Source organism: Macaca mulatta, chromosome 9 (genome assembly GCF_049350105.2).
Source record: "Macaca mulatta isolate MMU2019108-1 chromosome 9, T2T-MMU8v2.0, whole genome shotgun sequence".
Taxonomy (NCBI): Eukaryota; Metazoa; Chordata; class Mammalia; order Primates; family Cercopithecidae; genus Macaca; species Macaca mulatta.
Window position 1 is genome coordinate 104,846,009 of NC_133414.1, and position 15,770 is coordinate 104,861,778.

Consider the following 15,770-nt stretch of genomic DNA (forward strand, 5'->3'; position numbering starts at 1 on the left):
TGAACCCTGGAGTCAGGAGTCATATCCCAGCTATTGCTTGCTGGTTGTGGAATTTATGGCAGTTCAGTAATCTGTAAGTCTTCTGTAAAGCAAGGGTAATGACAATACCTACTTTATAGCCTTGTTATGGGGATTAAAGAGTTAACATATAAAGCATTTAGAACATGAGCATTTACTTTACATAGTAAATGCTGTAAAAATCATGAGTTTGTTCATTCATTCTTTAATCATTCATTCACTCAGTGATTCTTTTTTTTAAATGTTAGTATGTTAAAAATTTGTATTAGGTCCACATCTCCTGAGCCTCATACCTTTATTTTCAGACACCTCATGTTATATCTAGAGCTTGTGTGGCTCTTTTAATATTATCATGTTCAAGAAGAAATAAAATACTTTCACACAAATGATTTCTACTAAAGATAATATTATCATCAGTTTGTTTGTTCAGGGATTTAATTTTAAGATATCAGCTCTTGCAAAGATCAGGCTTACTAAATAATACATTTTGGTTAATTTTAGCTTTCTTATATACATTCAGGTCTGTGTATGATGACCAACCAAATGCACACAAGAAGTTTATGGAAAAGTTAGATGCTTGTATCCGTAATCATGACAAGGAAATTGAAAAGATGTGTAATTTTCATCATCAGGGTTTTGTAGATGCTATTACAGAACTCCTTAAAGTAAGGACTGATGCAGAAAAACTGAAGGTAAGAAATATGTTAAAATTGTTTACCTTTGTTCTCATTAAATTACTCACGTCTTATAGTACATATGTACAAGTCATTATTAAGTGTGTTACTTTCAAGAAGTGAATTTGTGTATGTATTTGGGAATGCTCTGTATGCTCTATTAACACAGTTGTCATGCTAATGACAGGAGTAATCTCTTTTTCTGAAGCAAGTAATGCACTGACTTAACAGGATTTTTTTCCATGCAGGGAAGTGAACTCAAAACATGCATACAATAAAAGGCCCTATTTGCAGTTTTTGAATTTCTAAAATGACAATTAGTACAATATTTATAAAATGTTACCCTCTAAAATTCCTTTAAAAACTTACATAAATAGTTGTTTATCATAATGCTGATTGCCTCAGCATTATTTAATAATGTTAAAACTTTTTGAAAAGTTTAACAGCAGTGTGTATTTTCTTAAAGAAAGTTGGTCTACACTTTCTGCCATACAGCTAAAGCATTATTTATTAAAAGAGACCTGGATTTGTTCAGTCAGGATAAAAAATATTTAATTATAAGAATTGTCCTATTTATCTTTCTTTACGTTTAGAGCACTAAGCAGACAAAATGACCCTGGTTCACCAAAGGTTATGATTAGAAAACCATTGTATAAAGGATATTCAGATAACAAGAGACTAACTACAGCATCAATGAGGTCACTGAGCATCTTTGTTCAGAAATTAATGAGATTTTTAATAAACCAGAATGTGCTTCCTTACTATGATGACCTAATGAGTCACTTAATATGTGGGAAAATTTGAGGTTGAGCTTTGCCTGCACCTGCAGCATTAAAATGTTGCTGTGGATTGAAATTTTTGTGTTTGATGTTAATCAACCACCCAGTGTTTGCATTCAGCAAAGTATGAATGTTTAATTACCATAAAATGCAATCACCATTTCCTACAGACAATGAATGGCACATAGACCTCATTGAAGTTATCAAAAGGGGACCAGTGGTCAATTGGGTCAGTGATTTGAATTGTTTGACAGACTTAGAGAAGCAAGTAAAGTTCAAAAATCCTGAGTAAATTTGAGAAGTTTGCCACAGAATCTGTTAAAAAGAACTGTCATAAGTAATTGAAGTTAACAAAAGCCCTTTTCAATAAAAAGTTCAAGTTCAAGCTGTAGAGTTAATTTGAATTTGCATTTCTTTGTTCTAAGTTTCTCATGAAGCATGATCTGATTACAAGGGTGAGCAGTTACATCAGGGCAGTTTTATGCATATTTGTCTAACTAAGGTGAAATTAAATTTTTAAGGTGCAAGTTACTGATACCAACCGAAGGTTTCAAGATGCTGGAAAAGAGGTGAGAAAATGATACTTTTCTGTGTATTCAGTATGTAGTTATTTTTTAACTGTTTGTTTAAAGATATGAACATTCCTTCTTTTCTAAGGTGATAGTCCACACGGAAGATATCATTCGATGTAGAATTCAGCAGAGAAATATTACAACTGTAGTAGAAAAGTTGCAGTTATGCCTTCCAGGTGAGTTAAACTTGTCTATAATAAAATGTTTGGCTTGGTAAAATTATAATTTAATAATAGCAAATAGTGATTCTTTAGTATGGGAATTACAGATTATTTGGTGATTGCCTCCCAACATAGACCATGCTTTATCTTTCAGGTTCGTTTTATTCCGTGAATTTTCATGCTTTTGTCATGTTAGAAAGCTCCTGTTTGATTATATGTCACATCAGTTTCCTAGAACAGCAACTTCTACGTTTCCGTTTCCTGTCTGCCTCTTTTGCCCTTTATCCCCCATAACCCTTTTTTGTTTTTCTTTGGAATACTTTCCCATGGGGAGAGTCTTTTGGTTACCTTTACCTGATTTTCCTGATTTTTTACCTCTAGTTTTCCATTGTTTTTTTGTTTGTCACTTAGCAGGTTGTTTTTGCTTTGCTCACAATCTCATTGTGCTGATAAGGTAAGAAAAACATCAGACGTGCCAGATCGTCACCATTCTTGCCTTTCCTCCTGTTATTTTGGAAATGCTGTTTCTGGTCTCTTTGTTGGGGCTAAATATTACTTGGGCATCAGATAAATTCTGAGGAAACTAACCAGTATTTTCTTTACCTGGATTTAATATACTTTAAGTTGGATGCATTCTATTCAAACAAAAGGAAGCAAGTATATGACTTTTTAAAATTTCTTTTAATTTTTACTTTTTTTAGAGATAGGGTCCCACTCTGTTGTCCAAGCTAGAGTGCAGTGGCTTGATCATAACTCAGTGCAGCCTTGAACTCCTTGGCTCAAGCAATCCCCTTGCCCCAGCCTAGTGCTGGGATTACAGGCATGAGCCACTACACCTGGCCACTTTTTTTTTTTAATATACTAAGCTAAATCCATCCTTTGTCCCATTTTGAAACTTATTATTGTTTTTTTTAGGAAGGAGCCTAAACCTCCATATTCAGCAGAATAGAATGAGATATTTTATATAATATATATATACACACATATATATATATAATTTTTTTTTTTTTTTGGGTAGAGTCTCACTCTGTCTCCCAGGCTGGAGTGCAGTGGTACGATCTCTGCTCACTGCATCCTCCACCTTCTGGGCTCAAATCATTCTCCTGCCTCAGCCTCCCGAGTAGCTGGGATTATAGGCGCCCACCACCATGCCCACCTAATTTTTGTATTTTCAGTAGAGATGGGGTTTCACCATTTTGGCCAGGCTGGTTTCGAACTCCTGACCTCAAATGGTCCACCTGCCTCTTCCTCCCAAAGTGCTGGGATTACAGGCATGAGCCACTGTGCCTGGCTATATGCTATTTTTATAATGTAAATTTAGCTTAGACTACAAATTAAATTGTTAAAACTGTTAGCAGATTTTATTGGCTAAAAAAATTATTATTATTATTATTTATTTATTTATTTAATTTTTTGAGACAGAGTCTCACTCTGTTGGTCAGGCTGAAGTGCAGTGGCTTAATCTTGGTTCACTGCAACCTCAGCCTCCCAAGTAGCTGGGATTACAAGCATGTGCCACCACACCTGGCTAATTTCTGTATTTTTAGTAGAGACAGGGTTTCACCATGTTGGCCAGGCTGGTCTCGAGCTCCTGGCCTCAAGTGCTCCATCCACCCCAGCTTCCTAAAGTGCTGGGATTGCAGGCATGAGCCACTGCCCCTGGCCTGTTTTTTGACTTGTGAGAATAGCTTTTCTTTTTTTTAGAATCAGTGAAATTCTACTCTGCTTAATCTCTGATGGACCAGGCATATTTACGTAAAAACTTTGAGTAAATAAAATGTTGGCTTATTATGTTAAGTTTCAGGGTTTAGAAACCTATTTCCTTATAGTCATGTTTAACAATACCTCTTTGCTACCATCAGGTGCATTGTAATAGCTATGAAGGTGTCCTCTAAGTTTGAATGTTTTGTCCCTGTGTGATAATAAACCTTAAAAATTGGTTATTGGTGGAATGAGCAAGAGCCAAATTCAGCTTATTCACCTACTGGGCTTTTTAAAATAGAGAAATAAAGGGAAGTAGAGGTCAGGTGTTTGTTACTGCTACTGTCTTTGTTTTTAAGGCTAGACAGCAACTCTTAGTTCATATAGATATTGTGTTCCTAATGGCCACATCCAGAACTACCTGCTTTCCTCTATTCATCTTTCTGTCCTACTATCCACTTATAAACCTGTGTGTGTGTGTGCGCGCGTGTGCACGCGCATGTCAGGCATCATGGTAGGTATTGGAACTATAAAGTTGGAAATAACACAATCTCATCTTTTGAAGGATCCTATAATCTGTGAAAGGAAGATAAATCTCGGGACCCCAAAATCACTAAGCCAAGAAAAAAGTCAAGCTGGGAACTGTGTCAGGCAAACTTGCCTCCCATTTTTCTCCTGAATAAGATAGCTGCAAAGATAAGAAGCTACATACTCCCTCACAATTTGCCCACTGAAAATTCCTTGTGGACAAAGGACAGACAGAACTCAAAGTCATCCTTCTGAGGCTCACCTGAGACAAATGCATATCTGATTGCTTCTTCTGCCCTTTTATTTGTGTAAAAATGCAGATTCACTGGGCCAGACTAAATTGGATATTCAGTGGAAGGCTGATCAAGGACTTAAAAAAATGCAGCCTTTTGTCTCTTACCTACTTCTAACCTGGAAGCCCCCACTTCTGAGTTGTCCCGCCTTACCAGACTGAACCAATGTATATCTTACACGTATTGATTGATGTCTCATGTCTCCCTAAAGTGTATAAAAGCAAACTGTACCCCTGACCACGTTGGGCACATGTTTTCAGGACTTTCTGAGACTGTGTAATGGGCATGCCCTTAATCTTGGCAAAATAACGTTCTAAATTGACTGAGACCTGTCTCAGATACTTGGAGTTCACAGATCTTATGGGAATAAAGACAAGTAAGTCATTAGTTACAGTACAGTTGCCTAACTCCTCCTTGGATTAGGAGGAGTATGAGAGGATATAAGAAGTCATAGCTTGGACATGGTGACTCATGACTATAATCCCAGCACTTTAGGAGGCTGAGGTGGGAGGATCATTTGAGGCCAGGAGTTTGAGAACAGCCTGGGCAACAAAGGGAGTCCCTGTTTCTACAGAAAATTAAAATAAAAAAAACATTAACCAGGTATGGTGGCGCACTGGTGGTTATAGCTACTTGGGAGGCTGAGGTGAGAGGATTGCTTGATTCCAGGAGGTTGAGGCTGCAGTAGGTCATGATTGTGCCATTGCCCTGTAACCTGAGTGACAGAGCAATACCCTGTCTCAAAAAAAAAAAAAAAAAAAAAAATCACAGCATAAACAGTGAATTTATTTTCCTGGTCTGTTAGTTTTTACTGTTTTTGAGGAAAGCATTATTTTTATATGGAAATGGTATGAGATAGATATGAAATTTACATGAATTGTTAAGGTTGGAGACTTCAAAGAAAGTTTATACTTATTGCAGCAGGCTCTCTCCCAGTTTATGAGTTCCGTCTAATGCTTTGGTTGGAAAATGTGAAAAAAATTGCATTACAATATGTATATAGAGATATACGTAGGGTCCTGTGAGGCGACAGAGTCGGGGTTGATTCACTATAGCTACCATTGTAGTTTTTATGGTTTTCAGACACATAAACAATGTTTTTTGTAAACTTGGAGGCCCATAGGAGGAGTCATATGACTGTAGAAAAATCTGGAAAAAAAGTGTTGTCTATCCATATTGTAGAGGGAAAGCAAAGTGTGTACTCATTCTGTACTTTGAAATTCTAAGTTTAAAGGGTAATCTACGTGGTTAAAAACCCTTTTGGTGACACTATATTATATTGGCAAAGATTAATTTATTGAATAATTGCGTTCCTTTCTATAAAACAATTGCATTTGATAGAAAGGATGAAATGAATCAAGATGCTTTGCTATGTTTATTTCTGGCTGTATTATAATTCACTCCTACTGCTGTAAGCATGTGACATTTTTCTTTCTTTGTGGATTTGGTATAAACTTTTGTTTATAGTGAGTTTAACACAAGTGTGTTATTTTGTTTGGTATGTTGTGTGTTGAGTCAAAAATCAATGAATCTCACACTCAACTTTCTCTCTCAAATAACTAAAGTCTAAAGTACCGGTTCTATTTCAGGGAAGAAACATTAGTAATTTCTGGATAGGATAATTGTTAGTAGGCTAATGTCTCAGTTATATGTGTTAGCATATACAAGTGTTCCAGGTTCAGTGTAATACATCTATATATGTGTGTGTGTGTGTGTGTATATGTGTATATATGATAAAACGTTCAGTATATAAGGAAATTAAAATGTTTTTATATACTTGAAGTATTTAACATTTTATTTGAAAATATTAGCCTAACTCAAGGTGTAGAAGTGTAATGAATTTGTAATCTACTCTTTCCTGCTTTGATTATTTTCATCTCTCAAAATATTTTCTTTTCATGTTGAAAGCTAACATGTTACATTTTTTAATGCAGTGCTAGAAATGTACAGTAAGCTGAAAGAACAGATGAGTGCCAAAAGGTGAGTTGGTTTTTTTTCTTATTGTTTTAAATAAGAATTTTTTTCTGTTATTGAAAGGACAGATACATTTACTATAAATCATAGTGAATCATGAGTTTTGCTGTCTACATTACCCTAACCTTTGTACTTAAAATTCGTGCATCAGGATAATCCACTAAAACAAATCTTAGCCTTTTATTAGTGAATCATTGTCCTTTATAAATGATATAAATGATTAGTAATGTTGATCAAGGACAAATAGCTGAACAGGAATGAAAATATTGATTAACTTACCAACATACTAATATTGCATGTAACTAAGGGCTAGGTGCATATTGTGGAAGGAAAAGAGTGTAGGCAGTTATATTTTGACAATCTGGGTGAATGTAGTAGGTCACATTCTGTTTTATAACTCAAATGCATATATGACAGATGAAAAAGAAAGTAAAGTAGTTTATTGATTGCCATAGGAGCATTGGATATAGTGATGTTTAAAATATTTTAAAGACAAACAATTTTGGCCAGGTATTGTGGCTCATGCTTGTAATCCCAGCACTTTGGGAGTCTGAGGCAGGAGGATCACTTGAACCCAGGAGTTTGAGACTAGCCTGGGCAATATAGGGAGACCTCATTTTGCCCCCAACCCGCTACAAAAAGAAAAGAAAAAAATCAAACGATTCAGAAGTAACATAGAAAAAACAATAAATGAGACAGTTTGGACTAGGGAAAAAATGATTTCTTCTTGGTTAGTAACTACTTAATTATCAGAACACATCATATACAGACCTATAGTAAAAACGTGTGTGTGTTCTGCTTCATGGTGCTACATGTTGAATTTCATTAGGCTTTACCAGTTAGTGCAATTTAGTAGAATGATTTTTTCACTATAATAAACAAGCCAAAAACTATTCTGAAAGTCTTATTTTCTTCACGTATGTATTAATAATATATTCTCTTTTTAAATCAGTGTTATATATCCTCACATTTTAAAGATCCAAATAGTTGCTCTATGTGTTTGCTGCAAAACAACAACAAAAAACAGATATCACCTTTCCTATTTCCCATTCACCATTCCTTCTTTATAGGAGCAAAAACTTCTGCCTCTTTTAATGGATTATTTTGGTATTTACATTTATGTCTTTAAATAACTAACTTTTAATTATTACCATATTATTTTCCAGTTTGGGGCATTATTGGTTTTTCAGTAATATAATCTAATATTTATACTCACATTTCCTCGACTATCCCCAAAATGTCTTAGGTCTTTTTCCCTTCCTGAAAACATTGATTGGTATGTGTTCTTTTGTCCCTTTTAATCTAGAACAGTCCTCCTGTTCTTTGTTTTTTTCAATGGAAGACTCCAGGTCAGTTCTCTTGTAGACCAGGGCATTTTGGATTTATCTAGTTGTTTCTTCATGTTTAAATTCAGGTTAAAAGGTTTTGGCAAGAGTATGATGTAAGTGATACCTCACATTGCATGACATCAGGAGGCTTATAAAGTCATGTTGTCCTTAGGTTATGCTAAATTTGATCATTTGGTTAAGGGGAAGTCTACCAGTTGTCTTTTGAAAAAGTACATTTTTCTCTTTGCAATTAATAAGTAATCTGTGGGTCCTGTTTCCTAACAGCTTTTCATCCAGTAGTTTTATCATTCTTGCCTTAATCCGTTATTATATTGGATTTACAAGATGTTGATTTAAAAAATGCTATTATTTCTTTAACATTTATTAACTGGCTTTTTTATATATAGAGAAGAGCTTTTTATTCCCCACCACCACCTTTTTTCTTTTTTTCTGATTATTGTTGTGAACTTATGCATTTTAAAAATAAATATAATTTATTATTGTCATTATTCATTTTGATGCACAAATTGTTTCAAATTTAACAAGAGAAACCCCTCAAGCCAGTTCCTGTGTCTCTGTCTTTGAGTATTTTTGTGTTTATCATACAGTAAGATGTTCGAAGCTCTCATTGTGCTTTTTTTTTTTTTTGCCTCAGATCTGGAAGCAGCCATTCTCCAGGGTACCCTAGCTCCTTTTAGTATTAATGGTATTTAGAAACTAAGATGTATAGGTTGGGAGCAGTGGCTCACACCTGTAATCTCAGCACTTTGGGAGGCTAAGGCAGGCAGATCGCTTAAGCTCAAGAGTTTGAGACCAGCCTGGCCAACATGGTAAATCCCCATCTCTACTGAAAAACAAACAAAAATAGCTGGGCATGGTGGCGTGTGCCTGTGGTCCTAGCTACTAGGGGGTTGTAGGGGTTGGGTGCTGAGGCAGGAGGATCTCTTGAGACAGGGAGGCAGTTGCAGTGAGCTGAGATTGAGCCACTGTACCCCAGCCTGGGTGACAGCGAAACCCTGTCTCAAAAGAAAAACAAAAACAAAAACAAGAAACTAAGATGTATGTGTGTGACTTATTACACACACACACACACACACACACACACACACACACAGTTTGAAGTTGTCAGTTTGTGACCTACCTTTTCTCTCTTTTAGAACCTTCTCTTTGTCCTCTGTGGTCTATCATTTCCTGATGATGTGCTTTGATGTGGGTCTATTTACCTTCTTTGTGGTGGGTACTTAGTGAGCCTTCTTTTAATCTGGAAATTATCCTTTAATCTCATAATATCCTTAAGCATTAGGAAGTTTTTTTGAATTATTTTTTTCTTCTGTCTTCTTGATTATTTCTCTAGGATATTAATAGTTCAGTCTTCTAGATTGGTTCTCTAATTTTCTTATCTCTTTTTTGACATTTTAAAATCTCTTGGTCTGCTTGCTCTTTTTTCTATGAGATTATTTCATCTTTACCTTCCAAAGGTGGTGCTGATTTTTAAAAATTTCTGCTAATTTTTAATTTCTAGGAGCTCTTTTTTGATCTTCAATTTTTTTTTTTCAGGTAGCCTCTTGTGTTTGCTTTTTAGAGATTCTTGGAGTTGTAGACTTATGACTTGTGCATTTTTGTTTATGTTATACTAAAGTAAACATACCTGTGTAGCCACCAGGTTTAAGATGTTGAATGTTATTGCCGCCCAAAAGCTTTCTTATACTTCCTCACAGTCACCACCACCAAAACAAGATACAGAATACTTCCGTTACCCCCACAGTTTGCTCATTCCTCTTTCCAATTTCTCCTCCCGTCTCTAGAAATAACCACTTTCTGAGTTTTAGCATCATAGATTAGTTTTGTTTGTCTTTAGAACTGATTTAAATGGAATCTTCTTCACTCCTGATAATGTTTTTAAAATTCATCTGTGGTTGCAAATTTCTTTTTATTGTTAGAATTTGTTTATGTATCCATTAGTTGCTATTTGGGTGGTTTCAGGTTTGCAGGTATTATGAATAAGACTGCCGTGAAACTAAGGTACGAGTCTTTTTTGTAGGGATTTGTTTATATTTCCATTTAGTAGATATATAGGAGTAGAATTGCTCAGTGATAGCATAAATGAATGCTATACTTTTTAAGAAACCGTTAAATACTTTTCTATTTAAAATATGATTTGAAAAATAGACTTTAAAAATATAATTTAAAAAATAATTATTCTAGTAGTACCATTTATACTTCCATTAGCAATGTACTAATAAAAGAATTTCATTTGCTCCACATCCTTGCAAATTAGTTTGTTCTAGTTGAGCCATTTTGGTAAGTATAAAATAGTATCTCATTGTTTCAATTTGCATTTTCCTGATGACTGATTGTTTATAGATCAAACAGATTTATTTATTTATTTTACCACCAGTGAAATCAGAGGTAGAAAAATCATGGGTTTAGACTGTAGAAAGAAAGGATTTAGGTTAGACACAATGCAGGGCATCTAGATGATAAAGGTTTGGGAATGTTGAATTTCAGTGGCAAGAAAATCTTTGGAATTGGCTTCTCTAGAGATCTTTAAGTATCATAAGTGCGTTTTTATTTGGTATTTGGCTGTTTGTATGTTTTCTTTTGTGAAGTGTTTGTTCACATCTTTTGCTTATACTTTTTATTTAATAGATTTTATTTTTTAGAGCAGTTTTAGGTTTACAGAAATATTAAACACAAAGTACAGAGTTCCCATATACTTTTCTCTTCTTTCCAAGCAGTTTTTCGTTGTTGATGTCTTGCATTAATATGGCATATTTACTGTAACTAATGAACCAATATTGATACGTAAGTATTTGCCAAAGTCCATAGTTTCATAGTTTTACAGTAGAGTTCACTCTGTGTTGTACAGTTCTATGGATTTTGGCAGACATATATCATGTATCCATTACAGTATTATACAGAATTGTTTCACTGCCTGAAAAATTTCCTGTGTTCCCTGTCTTTCCCCATCCTTCCCAGCTGTGAACCCCTGCCAATTACTGAACTTTGTACTGTTTCTATAGTTTTATCTTTTCCAGAATGTCAGATAGTTGAAATAACACAATATATATATAACATGTTCAGACTGGCTTATTTCACTTGGCAATATGCATTTAAGGTTCCTCTATGTCCTTTCGTGACTTGATAACATTTCTTTTTTAATCACTGAATAATATTACATTGTATGGATGAACCATAGTTTATCCATTCACCTACTGAAGGACATCTTGGTTGCTTCCAAGTTTTGGCAATTGTAAATAAAGCTGCCATAAACATTTGTGTGCAGGTTTTATGGACGTAAATTTTCAATTAATTTTGGTAAATACCTGGGGATGCGATTGCTGGATCATATGGCAAGAGTATGTTTAGTTTTGTAAGAATCTGCCAAACTGTCTTCAGAAGTGGCTGTACTGTTTTGCACTCCCACCAGAATGAATGAGAGTTTCTGTTGCTCCACGTCCTCCTCAGGATTTAGTGTTGTCATTGTTTCGGATTTTGCCTGTTCTAATAGATGTGTAATGATATCTCGTTGTTACTTTAATTTGTAATTAGCTAATGACATACGATGTTGAGCATCTTCTCACATGTATGTCTTCTTTGGCGAGGTGTCCAAGTCTTCTGATCACTTTTTAATTTGGTGGCTTATTTTTGGACTGTTGAGTTTTAAGTGTTCTTTTTATATTTTGGATACAAGTCCTTGATTCAATTTGTGTTTTGAAAGTATTTTCTCTCAGTCTGTGGCTTGTTTTTTCATTTTCTTAACAGTGTCTTTACAGAGTAGAAAGTTGGCCGGGCGCGGTGGCTGAAGCCTGTAATCCCAGCACTTTGGGAGGCCGAGGTGGGTGGATCACGAGGTCAGGAGATCGAGACCATCCTGGCTAACATGGTGAAACCCCGTCTCTACTAAAAATACAAAAAACTAACTGGGCGTGGTGGCGGGCGCCTGTAGTCCCAGCTACTCGGAGGCTGAGGCGGGAACATGGCGTGAACCCGGGAGGTGGAGCTTGCAGTGAGCCGAGATTGGGCCACTGCACTCCAGCCTGGGCCACACAGTGAGACTCCGTCTCAAAAAAAAAAAATAAAATAAAGAGTAGAAAGTTTTAGTTTTAATGAAATTAAATCAGAAAAGTCCAATTTAGCTTTTTTCTTTCCCTCATGGATTGTGCTTTGGTGTTTCTAAAAACTAATTGCCAAACCCAAAGTCATCTAAAATTTCCCTTGTGTTATCTTCTAGAGTCTGAGAGTTTTATGTTTTACATTTAGGTCTGTGATCCCTTTTGAATTAATTTTTATAAAAAGTGAAGGTCAGTGTTTACATTTATTTGTTTACTTTTTTGCATGTGAATGTCCAGTTATTCCAGCAGCATTTGTTGAAAGAACTACTCTTTTTCCATTGAATTTCCTCAGTTAACTGTATTTGTGTATTTCTGTGCTTTCTGTTTCATTTTATTGACCTGCTTGTTAATCCTTTTGCCTTTACCATACAATCTTTAATATTGTAACTTTACACAGTAGTAAGTCTTGAAGTTGGATAGTGTCATCTATCCTTCAACTTTGTTCTTCAATATTGTGTGGCTATTCTGGGTCTTTTGCCTGTCTATATAAACTTCAGAATCACGTTGTTGATGTTCACAAAGTAAGTTACTGGGGTTTTGATTGGGATTGCATTGAATCTGTAGATCAAGTTGGGAAGAACTGGTATCTTGATGATACTGAGTCTTCCTATTCATTAATATGGAATATCTTTCAATTTATTTAGATTTTCTTTAATTACTTCTATCAGAGTTGGTATTAGTTCCAGAAAATTTTTTGTTGAAGGTTTTTACATAGATAGATTTCATGTTACCTGCAGAGACTTTTGTTTCTTTTTTCAGTCTTATTGCCTCTTTTTTCTTGTCTTATTTCACTAGCTAGTAACTCCACATAGTCCAATGTTGACTAGGAATGGTGAGAGGGAACATCTTTGCCTTGTTCTTAATCTCATGGGGGAAAAGCATCTTGTTTCCCACCATTAAGTATGGTACTAGTTTTGTATAATTTCCGTTTCTTTAAATTTGTTAAGGCATGTTTTGTGGCCCAGAATGTATCTGTCTTGATGTTCCATGTGAGTTTGAGAAGAATGTGTATTTTGTAGTTGTTGGATGAAGTATTCTATCAGTGTCAATTAGATCCAGTTGATTGATGGTACTGTTCAGTTCAACTATGTCCTTACTGAATTTCTACCTGCTGGATCTGTCAATTTTTGTTAGAGGCTTGCTGAGGTCTGCACTTGTAATAGTGTATTTATTTATTTTCCTTTACAGTTCTATTAGTTTTTGCTTCACATATTTTGATGCTCTGTTGTCAGTTACATACACAATAAGGATTGTTATGTCTTCTTGGAGAATTGACCATTTTATCATTATGTAATGTTCTTTATCCCTAATAATTTTCCTTGCTCTGAAATCTGTTTCATCTTAATATAGCTGATCTACCTTTCTTTTGATTAGTGTCAGTATGGTATATCTTTCTCTATCCCTTTGTTTTTTATCTCTTTGTGTCTGTACATTTGAAGTGATTCAGACATTATATAGTTGTGTCTTATTTTTTTCCACTTAGAATTTAATAAAAATTTTGTACTTTTTCATGTATCTTGTAAATTTTTTTGTATGCAGGACATTGTATTTAAAAAGAATAGAAGAGACTGAAGTAACCAATTCCATGGTAGGACAAACTCTGGTGAAATGTATATGCTCAAGGGAAGGCAAATGAAGTAAGAACAGTGGCATAATTTGTACTTTGTAGGCCAGAGAATCATTAGAGTACTCACATGTTCTCCATTTAGTGATGATACGTACATTTTTTGAAGTATCTTGTATTTATAAAAACAGACACCTTGTCAGAGGTTTAATACATAGGGAAATTTGGTCTACTGTTGTTTATTTTTAAAAATCAGAGACTTAACATTCCAATTATAAGGATATCATTACCTTATAATAAAAGACTTTACAAATAGGGTAATAATTTGTTTTAAAATAATTTATAAGGTCAATTCCATTATATATTGTTGAATAGGGTATGCACTTATAGAACTGGAAGTGTAGATATATAACTGGATGGAAATGTGGCCAAATGCTGATGAGTTAATTACAACAATGATAGCGTCAGATCATAGGTGCTTTTTATATTCCCCTTTTAGGTTTTGTATTTTTCTAGTGGTTATGGATTACTGTTATAATTTTGTGAAAACAGCGTTAAGTGTATCTAAAGGAGAAATGGTAATCTATTGTGGTGTCATTTTTGCTAGTATTTAGAAACAGATAAAACATAGGAGATTTGTGGCTAAATTTTAGAAAGGATCCAGGGCCTGGTCTTTGACTTCTGCTTTCTGTCTAAGATGATAAACTTTCCATATATCTTCACCGGAATTTTCCCAGAAAGCAGAGTCTGAGGTAAAAATAATATATTTTACTACTTTTTTAGGGAGTATAATCCTAGGGAAGTTCCCTGAATCCTAGTTTTAGGGAAAGGGAAATGAGACAGGAAATCAGTTGAGAGAGCAAATATGAGGGTGAGTTATTGAGTTATTTAAATACCTTTAGGGAGGGTTGTATATGTTTTTGCAAATCACAACCTTCCCTTCAAGAAGAGGAAAGGAGACCTTATCTCTGACTTGCTTTTCTTATTGGTTAAGAGTTCAACCCCCTGACATTAACTCTCCACATTTCTGGGTTGTGTGTATGTGGGTGCTAGGTAAGTCTTATGACCTCTCATGCCTCTGATGATGTCTCATGGGAGAACCAAGATGGGAGGCACAGTTGTGCTATGAAGTAAGTTGACTGTGTCTGTGGTATGTTGCAAAAACTACTGGTAATATTTTTCATTTATTCTACACCACTTAGGATTTTGAAATCCTATTTTGAAATGTATTTTGAAATACATTATAGACATTAGCATGAATTTTCAGAAACCATACCTGTTGTAGAGAGAATACTTTTGAAATATACCTAGTTCATATAAAATCAGGAAATTAGTCCAGGATCAGGTAGTGTGGTTTGACTGTTGATTGATCTGTTGCATCTAAAATGTTATGGGTTATACTGAAAATACCTAATTCATTATTTCACTTCATCTAAGCCTTTAATATCTCAGGCATTATCAAAATTATTGTAATGACAGCTCTCCCACCCATACCACCACCTAAATATTTTAGTTTCTGACCAAATGTATATTTTGTTTATATTATAAGCATGCTAATGTTTACCAAGATAAAATTTAGATGGTCTAATTTTTAAATTAGTGGTAATATTTTGTGACAATTTGCAGAATATACTCTGTCTTTGACAGTATATGCCAGAAAACTAATTGGTATTTTAAAACAGCTTTTGAATATAACGTCTTTTTTGTTTTGTTTTGTTTTTTCTTTTTTGAAAAAGTTTCTTACTCTGTCACCCAGGCTGGAATGCAGTTGCATGATCTCACTGCAACTGCTACCTCCCGGATTCAAATGATTCTCATGCCTCAGCCTCCTGAGTAGCTGGGATTACAGGTGTGCACTGCCATGCCTGGCTAATTTTTGCATTTTTAGTAGAGACAGGATTTCACAACGTTAGCCAGGCTGGTCTTGAATTCCTGATCTCAGGTGACCCGCCCGCCTTAGCCTCCCAAAGTGCTGGGATTACAGGTGTGAGCCACCACGCCCGGTGGGTCTTTTCAACTTAACTCTGTTTTCACTTATGTCTCATAGTTTCTATCAACTTAGT

General features: G+C 35.0%; 1 protein-coding gene and 1 long non-coding RNA gene across 20 annotated transcripts in view; both read left to right on the plus strand.

The window, feature by feature from the left end:
• The window catches only part of EXOC6 (exocyst complex component 6), a 218,721-nt gene that overhangs the window by 52,336 nt on the left and 150,615 nt on the right, over positions 1 to 15,770 (plus strand). For 14 of the 19 annotated variants that reach the window (XM_077946788.1, XM_002805764.4, XM_077946797.1 and 11 more), the window contains 4 exons: positions 539 to 710; positions 1,993 to 2,040; positions 2,129 to 2,219; positions 6,661 to 6,706. The exons of 1 other annotated variant lie outside the window; for it this stretch is intronic. In XM_077946788.1, coding sequence (XP_077802914.1) covers positions 539 to 710; positions 1,993 to 2,040; positions 2,129 to 2,219; positions 6,661 to 6,706 — 357 coding nt within the window. Of the gene's footprint in view, positions 1 to 519; positions 711 to 1,992; positions 2,041 to 2,128; positions 2,220 to 6,660; positions 6,707 to 15,770 lie in introns of all 19 variants that reach the window. 4 more of the 19 variants (XM_077946801.1, XM_077946802.1, XM_077946800.1 and 1 more) reach the window with 2 other exon arrangements.
• On the plus strand, positions 3,588 to 6,494 carry LOC144331199 (uncharacterized). The gene is made up of 2 exons (XR_013398162.1): positions 3,588 to 3,761; positions 5,254 to 6,494. It is a non-coding gene; the product is annotated as an uncharacterized LOC144331199 (long non-coding RNA).